Raw genomic sequence first — 18455 nt, forward strand, 5'->3', positions numbered from 1 at the left:
GAGAAAGCTTATGAAATGTGAAAGTAACCTTGTAAATATACAAGTTGATATTTAATGGCATTCTGTAAAGACACGTGTTGAAATGTGAGTTTTTTATAAATCAAGCCATGCAGACCTCTAATAATTCTTATATTACACTGAAGACATTTTTAAAACAACTGAAATAAATTTCCTGTACAAGTTTCAATACTCTGCAAGCTGATATGAGCTGACAATAAATACACATGTAAAACTGCAGGCACAACAAAGCAGACAAGATAGAAATTAGACTATTTACAAAAAAAGTCTTTGCTCTTCCTCTCTTCTTCCTCCATTCCCAACTGTTTTGACTTTTAGTCACTGACAGTCCTGAAACTTTCCAAATGCAACAGATGGGTCTCATCTACAAACTGCATGAGAAAACGAGTTGCCAAAGCCATTACAGATAAAACTAATAAGGTCACCCATGAAGTCACATTCCTGCTGGATATTGCCTACTCCAATTCAGCTGTCTGAAACAGAAAAACTATCCAGTTCATTTCATATCTTGAACTTAATAATTTCAGTTGACCAAGCATTTTTTTTTTACAAATAAGTTTTTCTCTACACATTAAATTACCTTTTTCTTATATGACATGTTTATATTACAAGGATCACAGCATTACTATCAATATTCTCTGAAATACAGTAATTTTTTCAGACTACAGAACAAACTTAATTGCAAAAATTTTCCATGAAAAGCATCGCAAATACTACAAAATGCTGAGACATTATACGGTTGTGCACAGTGCAGTTCAGTCTGGATGAGTTAAGCCACATCATAACCTGGATTCTGACCCTTGGTCATCCAAGTGAAATACAACAGCTGGAGAACAAACTTCCCAGTTGACACCCTCTTCATACAATACATGACAATAGAAGAGGGATACATACATACATACATATATATATATATATAAATTAGACAGAGAGAGAGTGAGGGGGAGAGAGAGAGAGAGAGAGAGAGAGAGAGAGAGAGAGTCACCACACACACACACACATACATATACATACATGCATATATATATATATATATATATATGCGCAAAACTTCAGTCCCACTCACTGAGACCACCTAGACCAGGGCGACTTCCTACAGCCTTGCTCCTGTGCAGGAGAGCGGGTGAACGAAGAACCCAGTTGCAAGGGTGACTTTCTTCACTAGCAATGCCCTCCTCACACAGTCCACCCAACACCTCCCCATCATTTTTAAGCTCTGCTTTTCACTTCCCATGAGGATCCAGTCTGCTCCTGCTATCCCTTTCCATGATCACTTTGTTCAACATCAGTATTCTACCCTCCAAATGTGTAAACTGGGCAATAAACCTACCTCTCCAAGCTTTCATTTCCAGGCGATGTCTAATTTTTTAAAACTTAAATTTACCTCTTTTTTTTTTATATTAAATTTTCAGCATACATTTTCACAGTATCTGTTACCCATTCACATGATCACTACTCTTGTCTAGCTCTCCCTAATGTCCTGATTACAACAACATCAGTGTATCTGACCTAGAAGGATGAAATGTTGGACATATATGTATTTATCGAACCAGAATACAGCTGCAAAACTATTTTCCTACCCAATCTCTTTGGCTATGACACTTTTGGATCTCTGCATTAGATGTAAGCTGCTATTCACTTTCAATGTCTTTTCCCATCTCATACTCTGTATGTAAAAGGCCATTCCCAAAGACCTTTAATAGTCCCATGATGCCCGTCTCCATTACTGATGCATTAAATTTCCCAACAAGCAGTTTTGTGTCTTCTCCTTATCTCTCACACATTTTAAAAGAGTTCTTCAAAAACCTGAAAAGCTCCTTAAGTGTTTTCTTACAAAACCTCTCTTAAAATTACTTTGGCATAATCCCTATAAAAAGTTAAAAGTTAGGCTGCTGATATGCATTGACTATTTTCTTTCATGCTTCCATATTCACCTGTGTCTGTCTATTTTGTTTTACCTATCGGTTGAAACCCTTCTTGTGACATGACTACATTTTGCTGTGTGGCTGCACAAGAGCTACCACATCAAAGTTCTGGTCTGCAGCTATATGTTAAAGCACACTAGAATTTGGCTTAAAGTGTATAAGCTCCACTTAAACAGTTTGCTGGTATCAAGAGATTACAAGACAAAAAACATTTTATTACAAGAAAAAGACTGCTCCCAGAAGAAGGACAAAATAAACACAGAAACACCACCGAAGTATCCAGACACTATAGCGCACCACATTTTTCATTAAAAGAGAACAAGCAGAGAGTGAAGGCAAAGAAACATTTTCTACTAAACACTTCTTAAGCTAGCGTATTTTAAATATTGGTAAAATACTAATGATTCACAGAAAAACACCAAATAATGAACTCGCAAATATTTATAGTAGCACTATTAAATTACGACGCATATTTATAAAATATTATACAAGTAAAATGTGCCAAGCACAGAATTCTTCTTAACATAAGTTCCCTCATTCTAAAATTAGGAGTGAGCATAACACAAATACTTATTTCCTTTTTCTTTTAAGTAAGTGCTGTCTTTTTATGAATTCTGCTGGTGCAAGATTGCATAGGCAGGATCATATTGTACTAAAGCATCTGTATTTGCTTGGGACAAGAGAAGAAAATCACAGCCTGGCATTTGTTGCTGCAGGGCAGCCGTAAGGGAAGGTCCTGCGCTCTCGCGAGCGCACGCTGCCCCATGCTAGCGCTCAGAAGCCCTATATACGAGCCCTAAGGAGCAGCAGTAACAGCCAGGGAAGGGAGATTCAGAAAATCATCCACCCTGCAGCTAGTGCGGCATGGACGGGAGTGACCTAGTATATCGAACACTTTGTACTGCTTTCTACAAGCTCCGTAGAGCCCTGTGCTACCATAAAGCAGCACTGGAGTTAAATCCTACTGCCTAACAAGGAGTGTGTAAAAGCCTGACCTTTCCAACGTAGAGTCCATTTTACGCAGAATCTGATATAGTGCTTCATTAGCTATGCTTCCATTATGTGTAAACTAACCAATTCATATAAATGGAAATCCCTTTCGGCTATTGGACTTTCACCCAAAAAACTGAGCCAAAATGACCTTGGAATTTGAAAAGTTTAATTTTTTTTCTCTCCTATTATTTTTCATTTTCATTCCCTTCTGTATTTCTGGACTCTGGCCAGGACTGAAGCAGAGATGCCAGAAGACCGTAAGACTGGTTATTCTTATTATTCTTGTATTATTTCCAACTTTGAATCCTCAAGTTTGGAAAGAAAAGGCATTCTTATAAGTTCTCTAACCCAATTCTGCAGACCAAGGCAAAACTGAAAAATATCTGACTTCAGCTGTTTACCTAAATTCAGTCTTCAGAACTTCCAAACGCTTGTTTTACTTTCCCTCTGGTATCAATATTAAAATAATCCAAACAAGGAAGATTATAAAGAAAAACTTGTATTAGCTTAGATCACATTATAATTGCTACAAGTCATTTACCATTTTAATGAAAAAAAATCAATACAAAACTGTGTATTTTTGTACAAATGTAAGGCACATAAGGCTATAGCAAATGAATAGGCAGCTATTTTGAAACCTACATACAGCCTTTGGATTAACACACATCTTTACCTGTTTCAAAATAAACAGTATTCTATAATTGCAAAAAATAATTTAAAAGGGGTTTCAGTATTTATTATCAATGTCAGGAATAACATTTTCTTACTTGTGTAGGATCAGTTAAAGCACATATTTGCCAAATTTTCATGAGGTTTTTACGGTATACTTTTAAATCATGTCACCACAAGAATATTTGTTCATGATTTTATGACATATTTAACAAAACTGCTCAGTATCTTATTTTTTCCTCATAAGCTAGGACAATATTTAATATGAAAAACACATGCTGCAATAGACTGAGTTCTATCAAATGCAAAATTCGATATTCAGCATTATAACCAATGACAGCTTGAAACACAAATGCTCATTAAAGCTCAAATCAAATGCGATCAAATGCTATTACATACCAGAAGTGATAATATACTCCAAAATACAGACAGGATTCAAAACAAGGGAGGTATGTACATGTTACCATTAATAGGAATTATGACAAGTGTTTTATTTGTGAAGAAATGTTTTTTTAAAAAAGTAATGAATATTTTCATATTATTCTCTCAAAATCAAGACTTTAATTATTTACTACATTCCTATGTTAGAACATGCTCAAGTTTTGAATGAGGATAAAGATAAAGCATAAAAATTATTACACATTTGAAACTAAAGACTAAACTTTCATTGTAAAAGTAACCTTTTTCATCTGCTTCTTGAATTTAATTAAAATTAAATTTTTTATATGAGGGACAAAAAATGTTTCTTAACACGTTTATACTAAATACTATTCTTACTGCTAGTACTGACAGCACTTCTAGTCACCTTGCTCATCCATAAGCTCAGCATATCCATAAACTCCTATGTTTCTTATATGCGAACCAGAACGGTGAACATGGGAAGCACCGTACTTCAGGGCAGGGAAGAGGCTTCCAAGGCTGGAGGGCCCTGACATTACTGCTGGCTGCAAGGGCAGCAGGAGAACAGGGGAAATGAAAGTGCAGTGGGCCCTGCCAACAGCGGTTTTTCTTATCCTGTCTGTGAATATTCAAGGCATCCAAGGCACAAGGAGGAAAGGTGCAGCTGCTGGCAATGATCTATCACAATTAAAGACACAGCCAATAAACAATTAATCATGTACATTTTTGCCAAGAACAACAACACTTTATAATATATTAAATATAAAAAGCTACTGCTGCTCAAAGAGCAAAAAAATCAAATTGATGTGCAAAGCACTGAGAGATGTTCTGCAAACTGCATCATGGATTAAACTTTAGAATTACATGATAGTGCATGACAGCTTCTTCCAGGACCAGCGAATTCACAGTAAAATTACAAGGCCAAGAAGTTCTCATGCAGAAAGGACTAGAGCTATCCGATAAATATGAAACATCCGTAAACAATGTTGGACCACAAATGCTTGGCCTAACTCCATTCCTCTAGTAACACTTAACCACTCTATAACAACCCCTTTGTTTCTCAGAAGGAAAAAAAAAAAAAAAAAAAAGAAGTAAAGTAAACTCAACCCTAACTTGAAGCTTAACTGATCTGGATGGTTTTTGCTTAAAGGTGATTTACAGGTTGCTTCCACTGAACCCTACAGAAGAGAAAGGAGAGGAAAAATACAGTCCTCTCACTGCAAAAGTCTCAGCTACATTATTACATTACAGTAACAGATGAAACTCCACAGAAAAAATGAAATCACAATTCAGTTCGTCAATCCCCTTTTACTGCTGGGGACAAGATAAAAAGAGATTAATCAGGCAGATGAGTTCATAGGGCCATGGTGGTTGTGTGTGTGTGTGTTTGTTTTTAAATCTGGTCTGTTGGGTATGAGCAAGTCATGTTTCCATTTGCCTGTACTGCTATTATATATTGGAGAACTTTATTTCCGATTAAAAATTTTATTTCAAAACGCGTTTATTTAACACCACGTTCCTTCGCTCAACTCTGAAACTCCCTGTGCACTCCAGGTTTCAAAGCTTGCGCCCTGTGTGATTTCCTCCAGCGCATGTGACTACAAAGGCACCCGCGAGAGGACTTCTCCCCAGTGTTCGTTCCTCCAAAGGCTCCTATTACAGCAGTCACACAGCACTACAATTTTGTCATGAATTGTACATTTCCCCTCAACAAAAAAGGAACAGAAACAGAAATAAATTGCATTTGGAAAACTACAGTCGGACACCAAGGAAGAATGAAATTATAATGGAATGCACATTCTATAATTCTATGGAGAAAAGAAACAGGAATACTGTTCAAGATCTGATCAAAGTGTATGTACCACTGTATTACTTCAAAATGATCTACATATTACATACCACCATAGCTAAGTCAAGACAATCTCCTCTTATTTTAATGAACATAACTGATGATCCGAACCATAAAAGATGTTTGAAAGGGGGAAAAACAAAATAAAATCAATCAATTGAGACTGGAGTGCAAATACACACCAGAATGAGACCATGGCTGCAGACCTGAGGCACACACAGTTCATAGTTGCAAAAAACCCAGATCCACATGAAGCCTTACTGCACAGCACCGAGTAATCAAACACGACGGAAGAACCTGGAACTGAACGCTAAGAGCTTTCAATACTTACAGTGACATGAAGAATAAAATAGTCAAAAACATGCTTAGCAATACAGCTCAGGTAGGCATGCAACGTACACACACACACACACAGAGGAAGAAAAAGAGAATTGCTACTGTTGTATAGCTTTAAAAGACCATATATGCACAGGTATAAATACCTCAAACTCCTCTAGTAGATGAGATGAAAAAAAATGCTCATCTTTACTATTATTATGTCATTTTCCATTTTGCTTAATCGTAACTTTTAGAAAGGTTGCAGAAAGAGTTCATAGCATAGCATTGTTCATTTAAATAAAAGAACTTAAACACTCAATCAGAAATGAAAGCAAAAAGCATTTTTCCCAATACTGCTGAGACTGAAGCAATAAAACAATAATTATATATCATTTAATTTTTGACAAAAACATTGTCAATCTACAAAATTTAACAAAGTCCAGGCATCACCAAGGCTCTACACAAGAAAGCTCCTTGTAAATACTGAAGGCAAAGAGCAAAGGTCAGGCCTGAAAACATTCCCACATCCCTTTTCCTCAGTAATTTCTTCTGTAAGAACTAGCGGGAGACGCACATAACTGAGAAAATAGCTTGACTTCTTTAAGAAAAGCAACCCCTCATCCCTAAAAAGCGTTTAGAAGTTAAAGCTCAGGCGAACACCAGCTCTGCTTGTATTGCTGTACTAGCTAAAACCCTGCTCTGGCTGGAGCAGAGCTTCCACCAGTAGAGCCCCGCTTTCTCAGGCGGCCTTCCACCACCGCCTGGCAAAAAAGCCGTTCTGCAGGGCAGGAGCGTCTGCCCCCGGGGAACCTGCCAGCATCGTTTTGCTCATGCTAAATGAGACTAAATTGGAGCCCGCTGCAATCTAGCGCGCGCTGTGCCAGGAAAAGTTTGCAGTGCAGCCCCAGCCCGCTCGGCAAGCGCCCTGACAGAGCAGCGTGCGTCCGGCCCGCCGAGCGGACCCACTTGAGAGCGACGTGGGTGGGCTCAGGCAGCCAGCGCCTTCTATAAATCCTCGCATTTTAAAGCTGTCAGTCATCACAGAACAACAGTCTCTTCTCTCCACCACGGGATTATATTTTCATTTGATTTAAATATATCTCTAAGATGTTCTTTTTTCATTAATGCCATGACAGAATACAGTCAGTTTTCTTCCCCTCCAAAAAGCACATTTTTCACATATGCAAACAAAGGGTCATTAATATTTCTCCATCAGCTCTTCTTTGGAATGCATAAAATTCTAGCACACGTCTCAGATAAAATAACCAAACCCCTGTCATGCTTTCTATTTTATACATTAGAAGTATCCTTCACTTATTAGAAACATTTGTAGAGTGCACAGTTATATGGTTTCTACTCTAAAGTTGCCTTAAAACCATGCTATTTAAATGACAAGAGATACAGACAAAAGATAGGACAATAGTTCAAAGGAGGAAGCTATAAGGTTACTAATGTAATGAATGTTTTTCAAAACACACTAGCATAGACAAGAAAGGCAAAGGAAAAAAAGGGAAAGCAGAGGGGCATAAAAATGAATTATCTAAGAGCTACAGGTGGGAGCATGAGTACACAAAGTCCTTGCAGGGACCTAATCCTCAGCCTAATGAAGTCAAGGCACGTCCTCCCAGGGCTTTCTGCAGACTCCTTTTCAGTGATGTTCGTGGCCTGGCTGTCAAAAGCCCTCTGCCACCTGGGCCTGGTTCGGCAAAACAGTCATAACTTCAACACACTCACCGATTCCAGCGCAGTCAATGAAACCAAAATGCATACAACATTTAACTCTTGTGCTGAACTGAAACTAGTATGAATATTAAAGCTGGGGACAGGAAACCAACAGCATAGAAAGTAATAATTTAAATAGAAGGTGAAGCTGTAAGTTTGATGGATGAAGAGATGTATTTAAGCAGGCGCGAGAGAGGGAGAGAGGAAGACCAGAGAACATGGTTGCTACATTGAAGATAATGGTGAGATGATCTGGAGGTGGGACAGTGATGACATGGCAAATTGCAATTGCAAATTGTAATTTTTAACTAGGGACTGATAAATCCCAAAAGAAAGAAAACCAAAAAGCTGAAATGAAATGAAGCTGTCGTACAGACCTCTAAATAATTTCGTATTTCTTCATTTTTAACATCTTCATTCATAACAACTATTTTCCTTGTGGTTTTCACCAAATATATTGCATTTACAATGGAATTCACCTTATTAACTGCATGTCTAATATTACCTGTCAGCTCTTGAACGATACATGATTAATTCCAGAACAATGGAGTCTACTTTTATCTCTCAAAACATGTTTATAGAATTGCAGAACCTATAGATGTTATAGCAAAGGGAAAAAACTACTAGAATATAATTGTTTCTCTTTATATCTGGCAAGATCAGTGACTAGGATCCACTGGCCAACAGAAATTAGTGTCAATGATCATGTGATACAGCACTTTTTTTTTCTTTTTTTTTTTTAAGAACTGGTGAGCTTTTAACATGCTGCTTACAGTCAGATCACCCAGCAAGAATCCTTACTGTAAGAAAACAGATTATGCAAGCACTACTTAAAGCAATTTCCAAAGTTTTAAGGAGATATTTAAGCTTTGCCTTTTGTCATACTAACATGGACAAAATAAACATACTCCAATGCCTTGTGCAGTTTCCCAAGTAATAATAAAGAAATTCTATGGTCAGATTACAATAAAAAGAAACCCCCAAAACAACAAAGCTTTCTTTCTAGGCAGCTACCTATTATGCTTAACAGGCTTAAAACAAAATGAGTCAAAGATCAAGAGTAAGTTATCTGAGGTGTCAAGTGCATAAGGTTAAAGGTGAAATTTTATTAGGTCAAAGGTGATATAAATAAAATCTTTTATGTCAAAGAAGAAGGGTCACAGACAAGATGTATATAATATAAAGACATCACAGATGACAAGTAATAACTTTAAGTAATACAAGTGTGTTCTCGCTACAGATACCTTCACTGATTAAAAAAATGGAAAGCAGTGATGAATAAGTAACTACAAACATTACAGTGCTTCACTAGGATCCATTTTTATTTCTATACGGTACTTTAAAAGCTTGTTTTCATGTATGTTAAAATTCATCTAAAGTTACTGAATGCTTTAGCTGTGGGGGGGAGGCAAAGTTTGGCTTTAATTGTACATGCTGAATAAAAAGGTACACAAAGCAGATTGTTCTGATAAATGTAATGGCTTTTCTACTTTACAGTGACCGTATCTCTAGGATGCAGATCTTATTACTGCTCTTTGGAAAAAGAAAACTGTGAAGATGGCCTCTGGCCAAGGAAATTTCAGATTACAATGGTATAATTCAGCATTGTATACTCAGGCTAATTAAAATACAGATATAAATAATCTATAAAATATAGTAACAAGGGCAGTATTCGTATGCTGCCAGGACGCTGCATACTACGCATTGACTCATTAAGGATACTGCAGCGGCCCTTAACTGGCTCTTGCAATTGCCTTCGTTCAGTTAGATCCGTTCTTCCCTTTTGCTCCTACACCGAGCACTCGCTCAAGACATCCCATAAACTTAACCTTAATCTTGATATTAAGCTCACGTTGAAATGTTTTGCTGAAAAGCAGTGGATTTAAGCACAGGCTGTTGGACATCACAAAATCAAGATCTCTGTGCCCTCTAGTGGCAGCTCTCTGCCACCAGCTGGGGCACCGGGCAGCAATGACAACGGGGGCCCTTTTTCTGGCAGCTGGAAGCATTAAGCTGTTAAATCAAATGCTGTGAATAGTGCATAACATCCGGACCAAAAACAACAACAAAAATATCTACTTCATATTTTTCCTCCATATTCATCTGAGGTAGTGGCCAAGCAAAAACCATAGCTCAGCCGGCACCGAGAAAAGCACTGGCTAATACATACAAGAAAATATCAGGATTACAACTTGGGCACTCTCAGGTGCAGTTACTGACATGAAAGAACTCTGGTAACTCTCCTGGCTTGTACTTCTAGGAAGCTGGAGGCAGTATGAAGGTAAACTTGGCATCCAAAACCAAACTCAAAACAACCCAAGTCCCAGGAACCAAAAAGGGAAAAGAAAGTTCAAGTCCTTTCATTACGGCTGGGAAGGGGTAGGCAAGCTGCAACTCAGCAAAAATGTATTTCTCCAGACAACTCTCTCCAATTTTAATACTCCACTTTTCCAGGGATAACTATCTCTGTGGATTTCAGAGACTTATCTCTCCAAAGCTTTCTTAAAAAGAGAAAGGAAACACGCCATTACTGACCATTTGAAGCTGTAAACAAAGAAACTGCTTCAACTAATAAAAGCAATATCAAGAATTGTGAAGGAAAAAAGGAGACATCCCAAAATTAGAAGTACTGGGTAGTAACATTTGAATCATCCTGGTTGGAAACAGATTTCTTAACACAAGGAACTTCAGTCTGATTCAGCTCTGAAGAATTAGCTTGTGCAGCGTTTCTTTGTAAACGTCTGACAGGTGCAATAGCTGCCGATTCCCAAATTTGGGGGGAAAGACAGAACTCAAAGCCTGCTATAATTTCTGCCTCATAGAAATGGCCTTGACTTAATCCTGTTGTTCAGTTCAAGCAGCAGCAACAAGAAATTCAATCAGACAGCCATTCACAATTCTTTGCTTAGCACAGCATGGTTTCTTGATTTAGAATAAAATGTTCTCAGTGTCTCCTCAAGATCACTCCAAGTGCCAATTCTTCTAAAGAAGTAACTGAAAAACTAACTATTGTTCTTTCCAGTGGTGCTCATACTTGCAAAAGATTTCCATGATTATATTTTAAGTAATTTAGCACTACAACTTTCAGCATTAACAACCTTGATGCACAGGGTAGGGCATCTTGTAACCTAAGTAAGCACTAAGATATTTTAAGCAGCATTGTTCTTTTTTCCTACTCATTATTTGCTAAGATTCTCTCTAGACAAGGCTGAGATTAATCATACAGGAAAAAAGCAGAGGAATTTGGGAAATTGCATCAGATCTAACTACTACGTTATTTTTAATGGCTTGGTATTCATTTTCATTGGAAAAACACGGCTGTCAAATTTATATATACAAGCACTTGTCAAGCATCCTTTTTACATATATTTGTAAGAGTGCTAAGGGCTTTTATGAGGATGCAGACATCTGACATCTTTAATTACTACACTGAATTTTGACCATCCTTTTAACAGCTACAGATTGCGTTTATTATAAAAATGAAAAACTACGCATTCACTGTGGCCTCAAGGAAACACTATATTCTGCTGCACTTTGATTTATAATTGGCTACTGACTGTTTTTCAGGGCATTCATTTTTCATTGCTAAAGCTTTCATAGGTTTCGGACCATGTTCCTCTCTGTCCATCAGTACGACCTACTCAAGTTGACAGCTCCCCTAGGGGGAGGGGGAGAACAAGACATTCTGTGACAATGACTTTAGATTCTTCATCGTCCCAGATAACTTAGATCTTGTAGGTTGATGGATATTCTGCAGTTTTCCTCAAAAGCTGCTTGGAAGAAGCAAGATACAGGCAAAGGAATGAGTAACGGATTGCCAAAGATGTTAAAAAGCTAGATGTGGCCAAGGTGAGATAAGAAAAAATAGCATTTGAGTTTGGAGGAGCAGCTAGGGGCTCTCATTTGACTATTTTAATATCTAGTCTTTGTAGGTAAGCTGTTTTGTAGCTCTATTGAAATGGGTTTTATTTAAAGCAGTGAAGAATATTTACTATTTGGAATGGTATAAAAGGAATGAAAATAAGATGACCACTCATGGAACATAACACAAGAATCACAAAGCGTAGACCCTTCAGAATTAATTGCCAGTCTCACTTGACTCAAGATCTGGAGCACTATATGAAAGGAGCAAGAAAAGTAAAGCAAAATGCAGACATCTTCAACACACGAGATTTTTATGATGAAAAGGTAAATACAGTGAGATGAAAAAACACCTTTGATTTATTGGAAAACAATTAGTCACATTTCTATAGAGAATATATTTCAAATGGCAATCACATGAAGTATTTGAATTCACTGTTTCTTCACTCATTTTCATCGGCAGTCTAAGGCATTACTCTTCCCATGCTAACAAAAATATTCTTGTTCAATTCCTTTGCGAGAACTTTCAAGATGTTCTTAGCATTCTCAGCTGGATGGCATTTAAAACTAAAGGCAAATAATACAGTAAAAATTGTTACAGAACGTACCACTTCTTCATCTGAAAGCTCTCGTCCTTGGATACTGCTGTTTTCTCTCACGGCTTGTTGGTGTTTTTTCCCTTTAATGTGGCTAAAAAGGTATACCTCCGAGGAAATCTGTAATGACAATGAATTATGAGTAATTTTTTGCTCAATAATAAGAGAATCTATAAACAATAGTATTTTAATACATGCTATTTTTTAGGAGTATGTTCAGAATCTGATACGTAACTAAGGCAACATCTCATAACTATGATGTTGAAACAGTTAATTTTAACATCTTAAAAAAATTTTTTTTTTTAATTTCAGCACACTATTTTCACACCCATTTTACTGATTAAGAACCAAAACTGTCCAGTCTTCCTCAATGCAATTAATTCTTATTGAAAGCCTGGCATAAGTGCCTATGCATTAACCTACAGTTTTGTTTTGACATAAGATGCGATACAAATGTTGCAGCTTAATAGGGTGACACCTGCACAAAGCAAAATTGACATGGTGCAGCATACAGACCAGACCTAACAAAAACTCAACACAATGATTTTGTTTAGGCAACAGATGAATCAAAAATACACTCCAATGAGCAGCAATAAGATTCAAGGATGGGTCTCTATCAAACCTAGTCCTGAAATGGCTCCATGTTTCTACTCCACAGAAATTGTGCAAGTTTTTCTAGCAAAAATATACATATACAGTTCTTCATTATGGAGTTTTATATTCTAAGAGATGAGGGTATTGATTGTGTATATTTAAAAACATGTCTTAGGCTTTGCAATCTCTTTGATGACCAGACCAAGGAACTACCGTGTTTTATTTTATTTCATTCATCCTTTACCTGACAAATTGTACCAGTTTTAATTATGCAATCTGTTTTAGGAGAATTACATGAGTAAATTAAATAAGTCTGTTAAAAAACAAAAACAAAAACAAAACCGTGAAGAAACAGATGCCATTTCATGTAACCATGAGGAATTCCAGACGGACTGCCAATGGAACGGACATTTAGACTTACAGAGCTCAAGCACAGAACTTTATCCCTCAACCTAATTTACATACACATCTTTTATGCAGGACCTGAGAGTAAATCATATAATGATTTGCTAGACAGCAGTAAAATAATAAAGATTAAAAGAAAAATTTTTGCTTCTCATGTCATTTTGACTTCACTCTAACCTTCATTCTGAAAGGCATGATAGGTAAATGATAGGTAAATGCACAAGACTTTAGTCTGCTTTATGGTAGAACCCAAGTTTCTATTCCTACTCCAAGTGATCTTGTGTAAGCTTACTTAATTCAGCTATTAAAGAGAAATAATGCTTACATAACTTCCTAAGGAGGATATAAGGCTTTGTTCAATAATGTCTAGTCTTTGCACATCAATAAGAACAATTATCAGCAAGAATGGATCTCCTTACTTCCTACTCAGCAACTGTACAGCTCCCTCTTTCTCCACCATTCCTGGGACATACAGGACAGTGGACACAGGAAGATAATCTTGTTCAGACCTAAGGTCTGCCTAGCAAAGTACTTGGTCTCCCAACAGTGTCCAAAAAGTAGATACTTCAGGAAAAGTGAAAAAAATAGAGGAAGCAAACAGTCATTCTCCCCTTCAACACTCCTAAGCCTCCAGCCAAACTCAGCTCAAGAACTTTGAGCTTTATGTGGATGCTCTGTATTTAGTAACCTTCAATGAATGCAAATTCAATGAAACTTGTCCAATCTTCCCCCGAAGCCATATTAACTTCCAGTACCCACATCTTACGACAAGCTGTTCCATAGTTCAGCCATCTGCTATGTAAAGAATCTCCTCCCTTTTTTTGTTTTAAACTTCACTTTTTAACTAGCTTCATTTGATGCTCCCTAATTCTTATTTTAGAAGACAAAGCTAACAACTGACTACTGTCCACACTGTCCATTCTACCTATTATTCTGTAGTTCTCTTTCATATCTTCTCTAAATCATCTAATTATTAGATGTCTATAGACAGAAGAATCCAGATTAAAGACATTCCTCATACAGAAGCCATTCCATACCTTTCATCATCCCTGATGCCCTTCTCTGAACCTTCTTCAGCTCTACTATTTGCTTTCTGAGATGGGCAAAAACCTAACCTGCACAAAGTATTCAAAACGTGGGCAAAAACCGATTGAGAGAGCAAGAAAATTATATTGTCCTGTTTTGGTCTTTGTTCCTTTCCTATTAAATCTTAACATTTTAATTCCTTTTCGACTCCTACTGACCCTCTGACTATGACTGAAACTATGAATTAACTTGGCAGTTTAGTGGAACAACTGAAATAATCATGACCCCAAAGTAAGGTACACTTCACAAGGCAGAGCAGGGACACAACAGATACACAATGCTCTCATTTGTGAGTGAAGCATAATTTGTATCTCTAAGGCTTAGGTTGGCCTCACAATTTTGATAGTATTCCCACTATCCAGCTTACCATGACACTGCATAATGAGCACTGTTTCTTTCGTTCATATGGTGTAAGTTTTGGTGCATAATCAGTATTAGCATGTCTTCCACTACTTAATTCAGCTGCCTTCTCTTTTCTTTGTTCAATTTGTTCCATGTGCCTCCGAATACTTTCATCATGCTGAATGCAAAATAATAAACACAACAAAGAAAAAAAATATTAAATTACAGCAAACAGAATTAAATCGTGCAAAGAAATATTGAGAATTACCAAATATTGTACAGTTTTGGATGAACTTAGGTTAAATTGAAATTATTTTTTAATTCTGGAAGGCATTAAAAGTCACCACACTTATCATGTACATTTTAACATTATGCTGTGATTTAAAATCAATCAGCACTATTTTTATTTAAAAGGACAGGATTTGTAAATCGTTCTATAGATCTGTGTGCTACATGTAACATCTCAGTTCTTCTGTTTTGTTCTTAATGAAACACTCCAGCAGAAAACACAAGTCCAACTTTCAATTCCGCAAGTATGTAACTTATGTTACATGTGCTGTTTTCACTGATAGATATGAAATAATAAAGCACAAATTAAAATGAAATAAATTACTTGTCATTTATCTGCAGTAGTTGGCACAGTTCACAAGGTTATTTCAAAAGGTTTTCATACCTAATTCTCATGTGAATGGAATAAACTAACTATTATTTAAAATCAGAGGCTGGAGTATAAATCTTTATGGAATGATAAAATTGCATTTCACAGTATAAGTAAATGTAGCTGTGGTTCGTTAGAATGGGATCAGAGCAAAGAATTAAACCAAAATGAAAGATTATTTATGCAAATACATAGACCATACTAGAATTTAAAAGAAAATAATAATAATTGAAACTTTACTATGTAGTTCCATCTCAAAACCTTGAAAGTAAAACTTAGTATTTTAGCAGTCTTTACATTTCTTGACCAATAATGGATCTCTCTTCAAAACTTCTGAGACTTTGGGTCTCTGGTTCTCCACTGGAGAGTCAGTTCAGCAGCTGAACTGCAAGTGGCTCAGTCCTTATGCCTATTTATTGAAATCACTGGAGTCCTTCATGGTACAAAAGGAAATAGCCTGCCACACTGTTAATGGCATCAATGCCAGTACCAGTCACTAGTGACTGTGACTGTTTTTGAATTGTTTTCACCAACTGTAGAAGAGTTTTTACATACTGATTTTCCTCATGATTTAATTCAAAATTACTTGACTCTCCTTGGAAAGTACAAATTTATTTGTTCTCATGTTCCAAGCTTTGAAATGAATGTAATTCCATAGGGCTCAGTCCTGTTATTTCCAAATTATACAGTGCATGTTACATGGCAAGGTCCTCTTCTTAATGCAGAAGTCTAAACAAAACCTCATGTAAAGTTAGAAAATTCAGGACACATTTTACTGCATTGTAAGATCTTTGCTAACTAAAACATACATACAGAAAAAAATTTTGCAGAAATTCTATGTTATTAATATATTTTTCACCCAAAATATCCTTTTATACCTTCAGCTGAATCTTCTTCTGTAGTTCTTCCATGGCTTCCTGTTGAGCTGCAGTAAGAGCTGCCAACCTCTCTTCTCGATCTCTAACCAAAAGATAATAAATATAGGGGAAACTTGTAATAATGTAAAGTGTACAGTATACTGACAAATTTGTTTGAAATGGAGAACAAGCACCCCCAAAAATGAAGATGAAGGTGGCTCAGTAGAAAAGACAGACAACAGAAACCAGCTTAATTAACAGAGAATACAGAAGATATAATTTTGATGATTGAATAAAAGCATACACTTGAACCTTTGTACCAGATCCCCAATCACACTTCAGTCCAACCGAGAGCAATGGCAGTCAACACAATGCTGCAAAATAAGGATGAATGTGATGCCCTGCCACCATTAGCATTCTCCAGCCAGTGGCTGTTGTCAGGAAAGCAAGGGGGAGAAATACAATAGCAAATCAGAGAAAAAACACTCAGCAGTTAGGACAGTGCAGTTTATAAATATGATGGTCACAAAAAGTTTGAATATAGAAACTTATTAAATTTTGCCCAACAGGAAATGATACTGTAGGTATCAGTTGTGAGTGACAAACTGATGCTCTAGAGGCATTGCAATTCTAAACATTCAAGATTTGAAAGGACAGCAAAAAGACTGGGCATTTATATTACTATCACTGTTGTATCTTTTGTACAAAACTGCAGAATCAGGACCTGTTTTGCTCACTGCGCCTGCGTGCCCTACATCCCTCTCCCAAAACTGAATCATGCCTCATCCCTCACTTGTCCTCTTCACTTTGACAACCCTCCTTCCCCTCCTCAGCAAAGTGCTAGAGCACTGCTGTCACGCTTGCGGAGGTCTGCGAGAGACCGAGTCCTTGGAGGGGATAAGAGAGAGAGGGCTGTGCCTGGGAAAGGGCTCCCATACCCAAGTGCATGAAGAAAGGGAAGAGAGTACCAGCACTTTGCACCACGGCCTCCAAAATGGGTAGCAGTCCTTCAATAGAGAATTAATAAGCAGAAATGGGGAAGGGAAGGACACAGACTGACCCTTAACCCTTACCCACAGCTTCTCAAAATCCACCTGAATCTTTGCACAAAAGAGAGTAAATACCATTGAAACACTGGTCATACTTTTCTTCGGTAGTGTATTACAAAAGACTAAAACTGTATCACACCTATCTCTAATGCACATGTTATATACACATAGGAAAATGAGGTACAAGTTAAAGTAGTAAATAAAAGCCAACATACAAGATTAACAAAAGATCCAAAGTGAATCCCCTGAGTATCACCCTATTGAAGAGATCAAGATTTATTTTCCCATGTGAGAAAAAAGCAAAAGAGATATAACTTGAGCTGTTACAACAGCTACAGGCATCTTTTTTTTCTAGAAAAAATGATATCAAGCAGAAAAATAACTAGTTGGTAACAGTTTCACCGTTTCACAGTTGCATCGGTAAGCCAAGGGAGCTCTTAAACCCTAAATAAGTGGGCTACTCCTGCTGTTTGCAGGAAAAGAGGGTTGGGATGGGAGAGAAACACTTCTCCTAGAAGTCTGGCAGCTCTGACAAGGGCCAGAAGAGGTCATGAAAGCTTTGGGTAAACTGAGCAACACAGAAGGCATTCGAAGCTATCTGCCATCTTTTTAAAGGGCATTCTAAAATTAAAGTAGTTTGAATGACAAAACTAGAAAGGATAGCAAAGAGAACACTACTAGGGAATAGTACCAACAGTAACAACTTGAACTGTAAAAAAGTTATTTTACTGAAATAAGTGAAATACTTTCTCACTTGAATCCAACACCTGAGAAAATCTGCATCCTTTTAAAAATACTGTCTCTTGACAGTAAGTTTTTTGAATACCTTATCCAAAATAAGAGGCAGAGGTAGAAAGGCCATTAGAAATCTAAAAGGAGAAGAGCTGCCAAGGGAGAGAGATCCCTGAGGCAAATCCTATCCACTCATTTTTTGCATGTGTGTGTGTATGTATACATACATATATGTACATACATGTATGTGTGTGTGTATATGTACACATACATACATATATAGAGAGAGAAAGAGAGAGAGAGAGAACACACCCTTACACTGCTTTTGAGCTGCAAGGGTTTTTGTTTGCTGTGTTTTTTGTTTGTTTTTTTAAAACAGAAA

General features: G+C 37.0%; 1 protein-coding gene across 4 annotated transcripts in view; it reads right to left on the reverse strand.

The window, feature by feature from the left end:
* The window catches only part of SCAPER (S-phase cyclin A associated protein in the ER), a 197943-nt gene that overhangs the window by 109472 nt on the left and 70016 nt on the right, over positions 1 to 18455 (reverse strand). For all 4 annotated transcript variants that reach the window (XM_067305181.1, XM_067305183.1, XM_067305185.1 and 1 more), the window contains exons 18-20: positions 16314 to 16395; positions 14803 to 14955; positions 12363 to 12470 (exon numbers count right to left, since the gene is read on the reverse strand). In XM_067305181.1, coding sequence (XP_067161282.1) covers positions 12363 to 12470; positions 14803 to 14955; positions 16314 to 16395 — 343 coding nt within the window. The remainder of the gene's footprint in view (positions 1 to 12362; positions 12471 to 14802; positions 14956 to 16313; positions 16396 to 18455) is intronic.

The sequence above is a fragment of the Apteryx mantelli genome, chromosome 15 (genome assembly GCF_036417845.1).
Source record: "Apteryx mantelli isolate bAptMan1 chromosome 15, bAptMan1.hap1, whole genome shotgun sequence".
NCBI lineage: Eukaryota > Metazoa > Chordata > Aves > Apterygiformes > Apterygidae > Apteryx > Apteryx mantelli.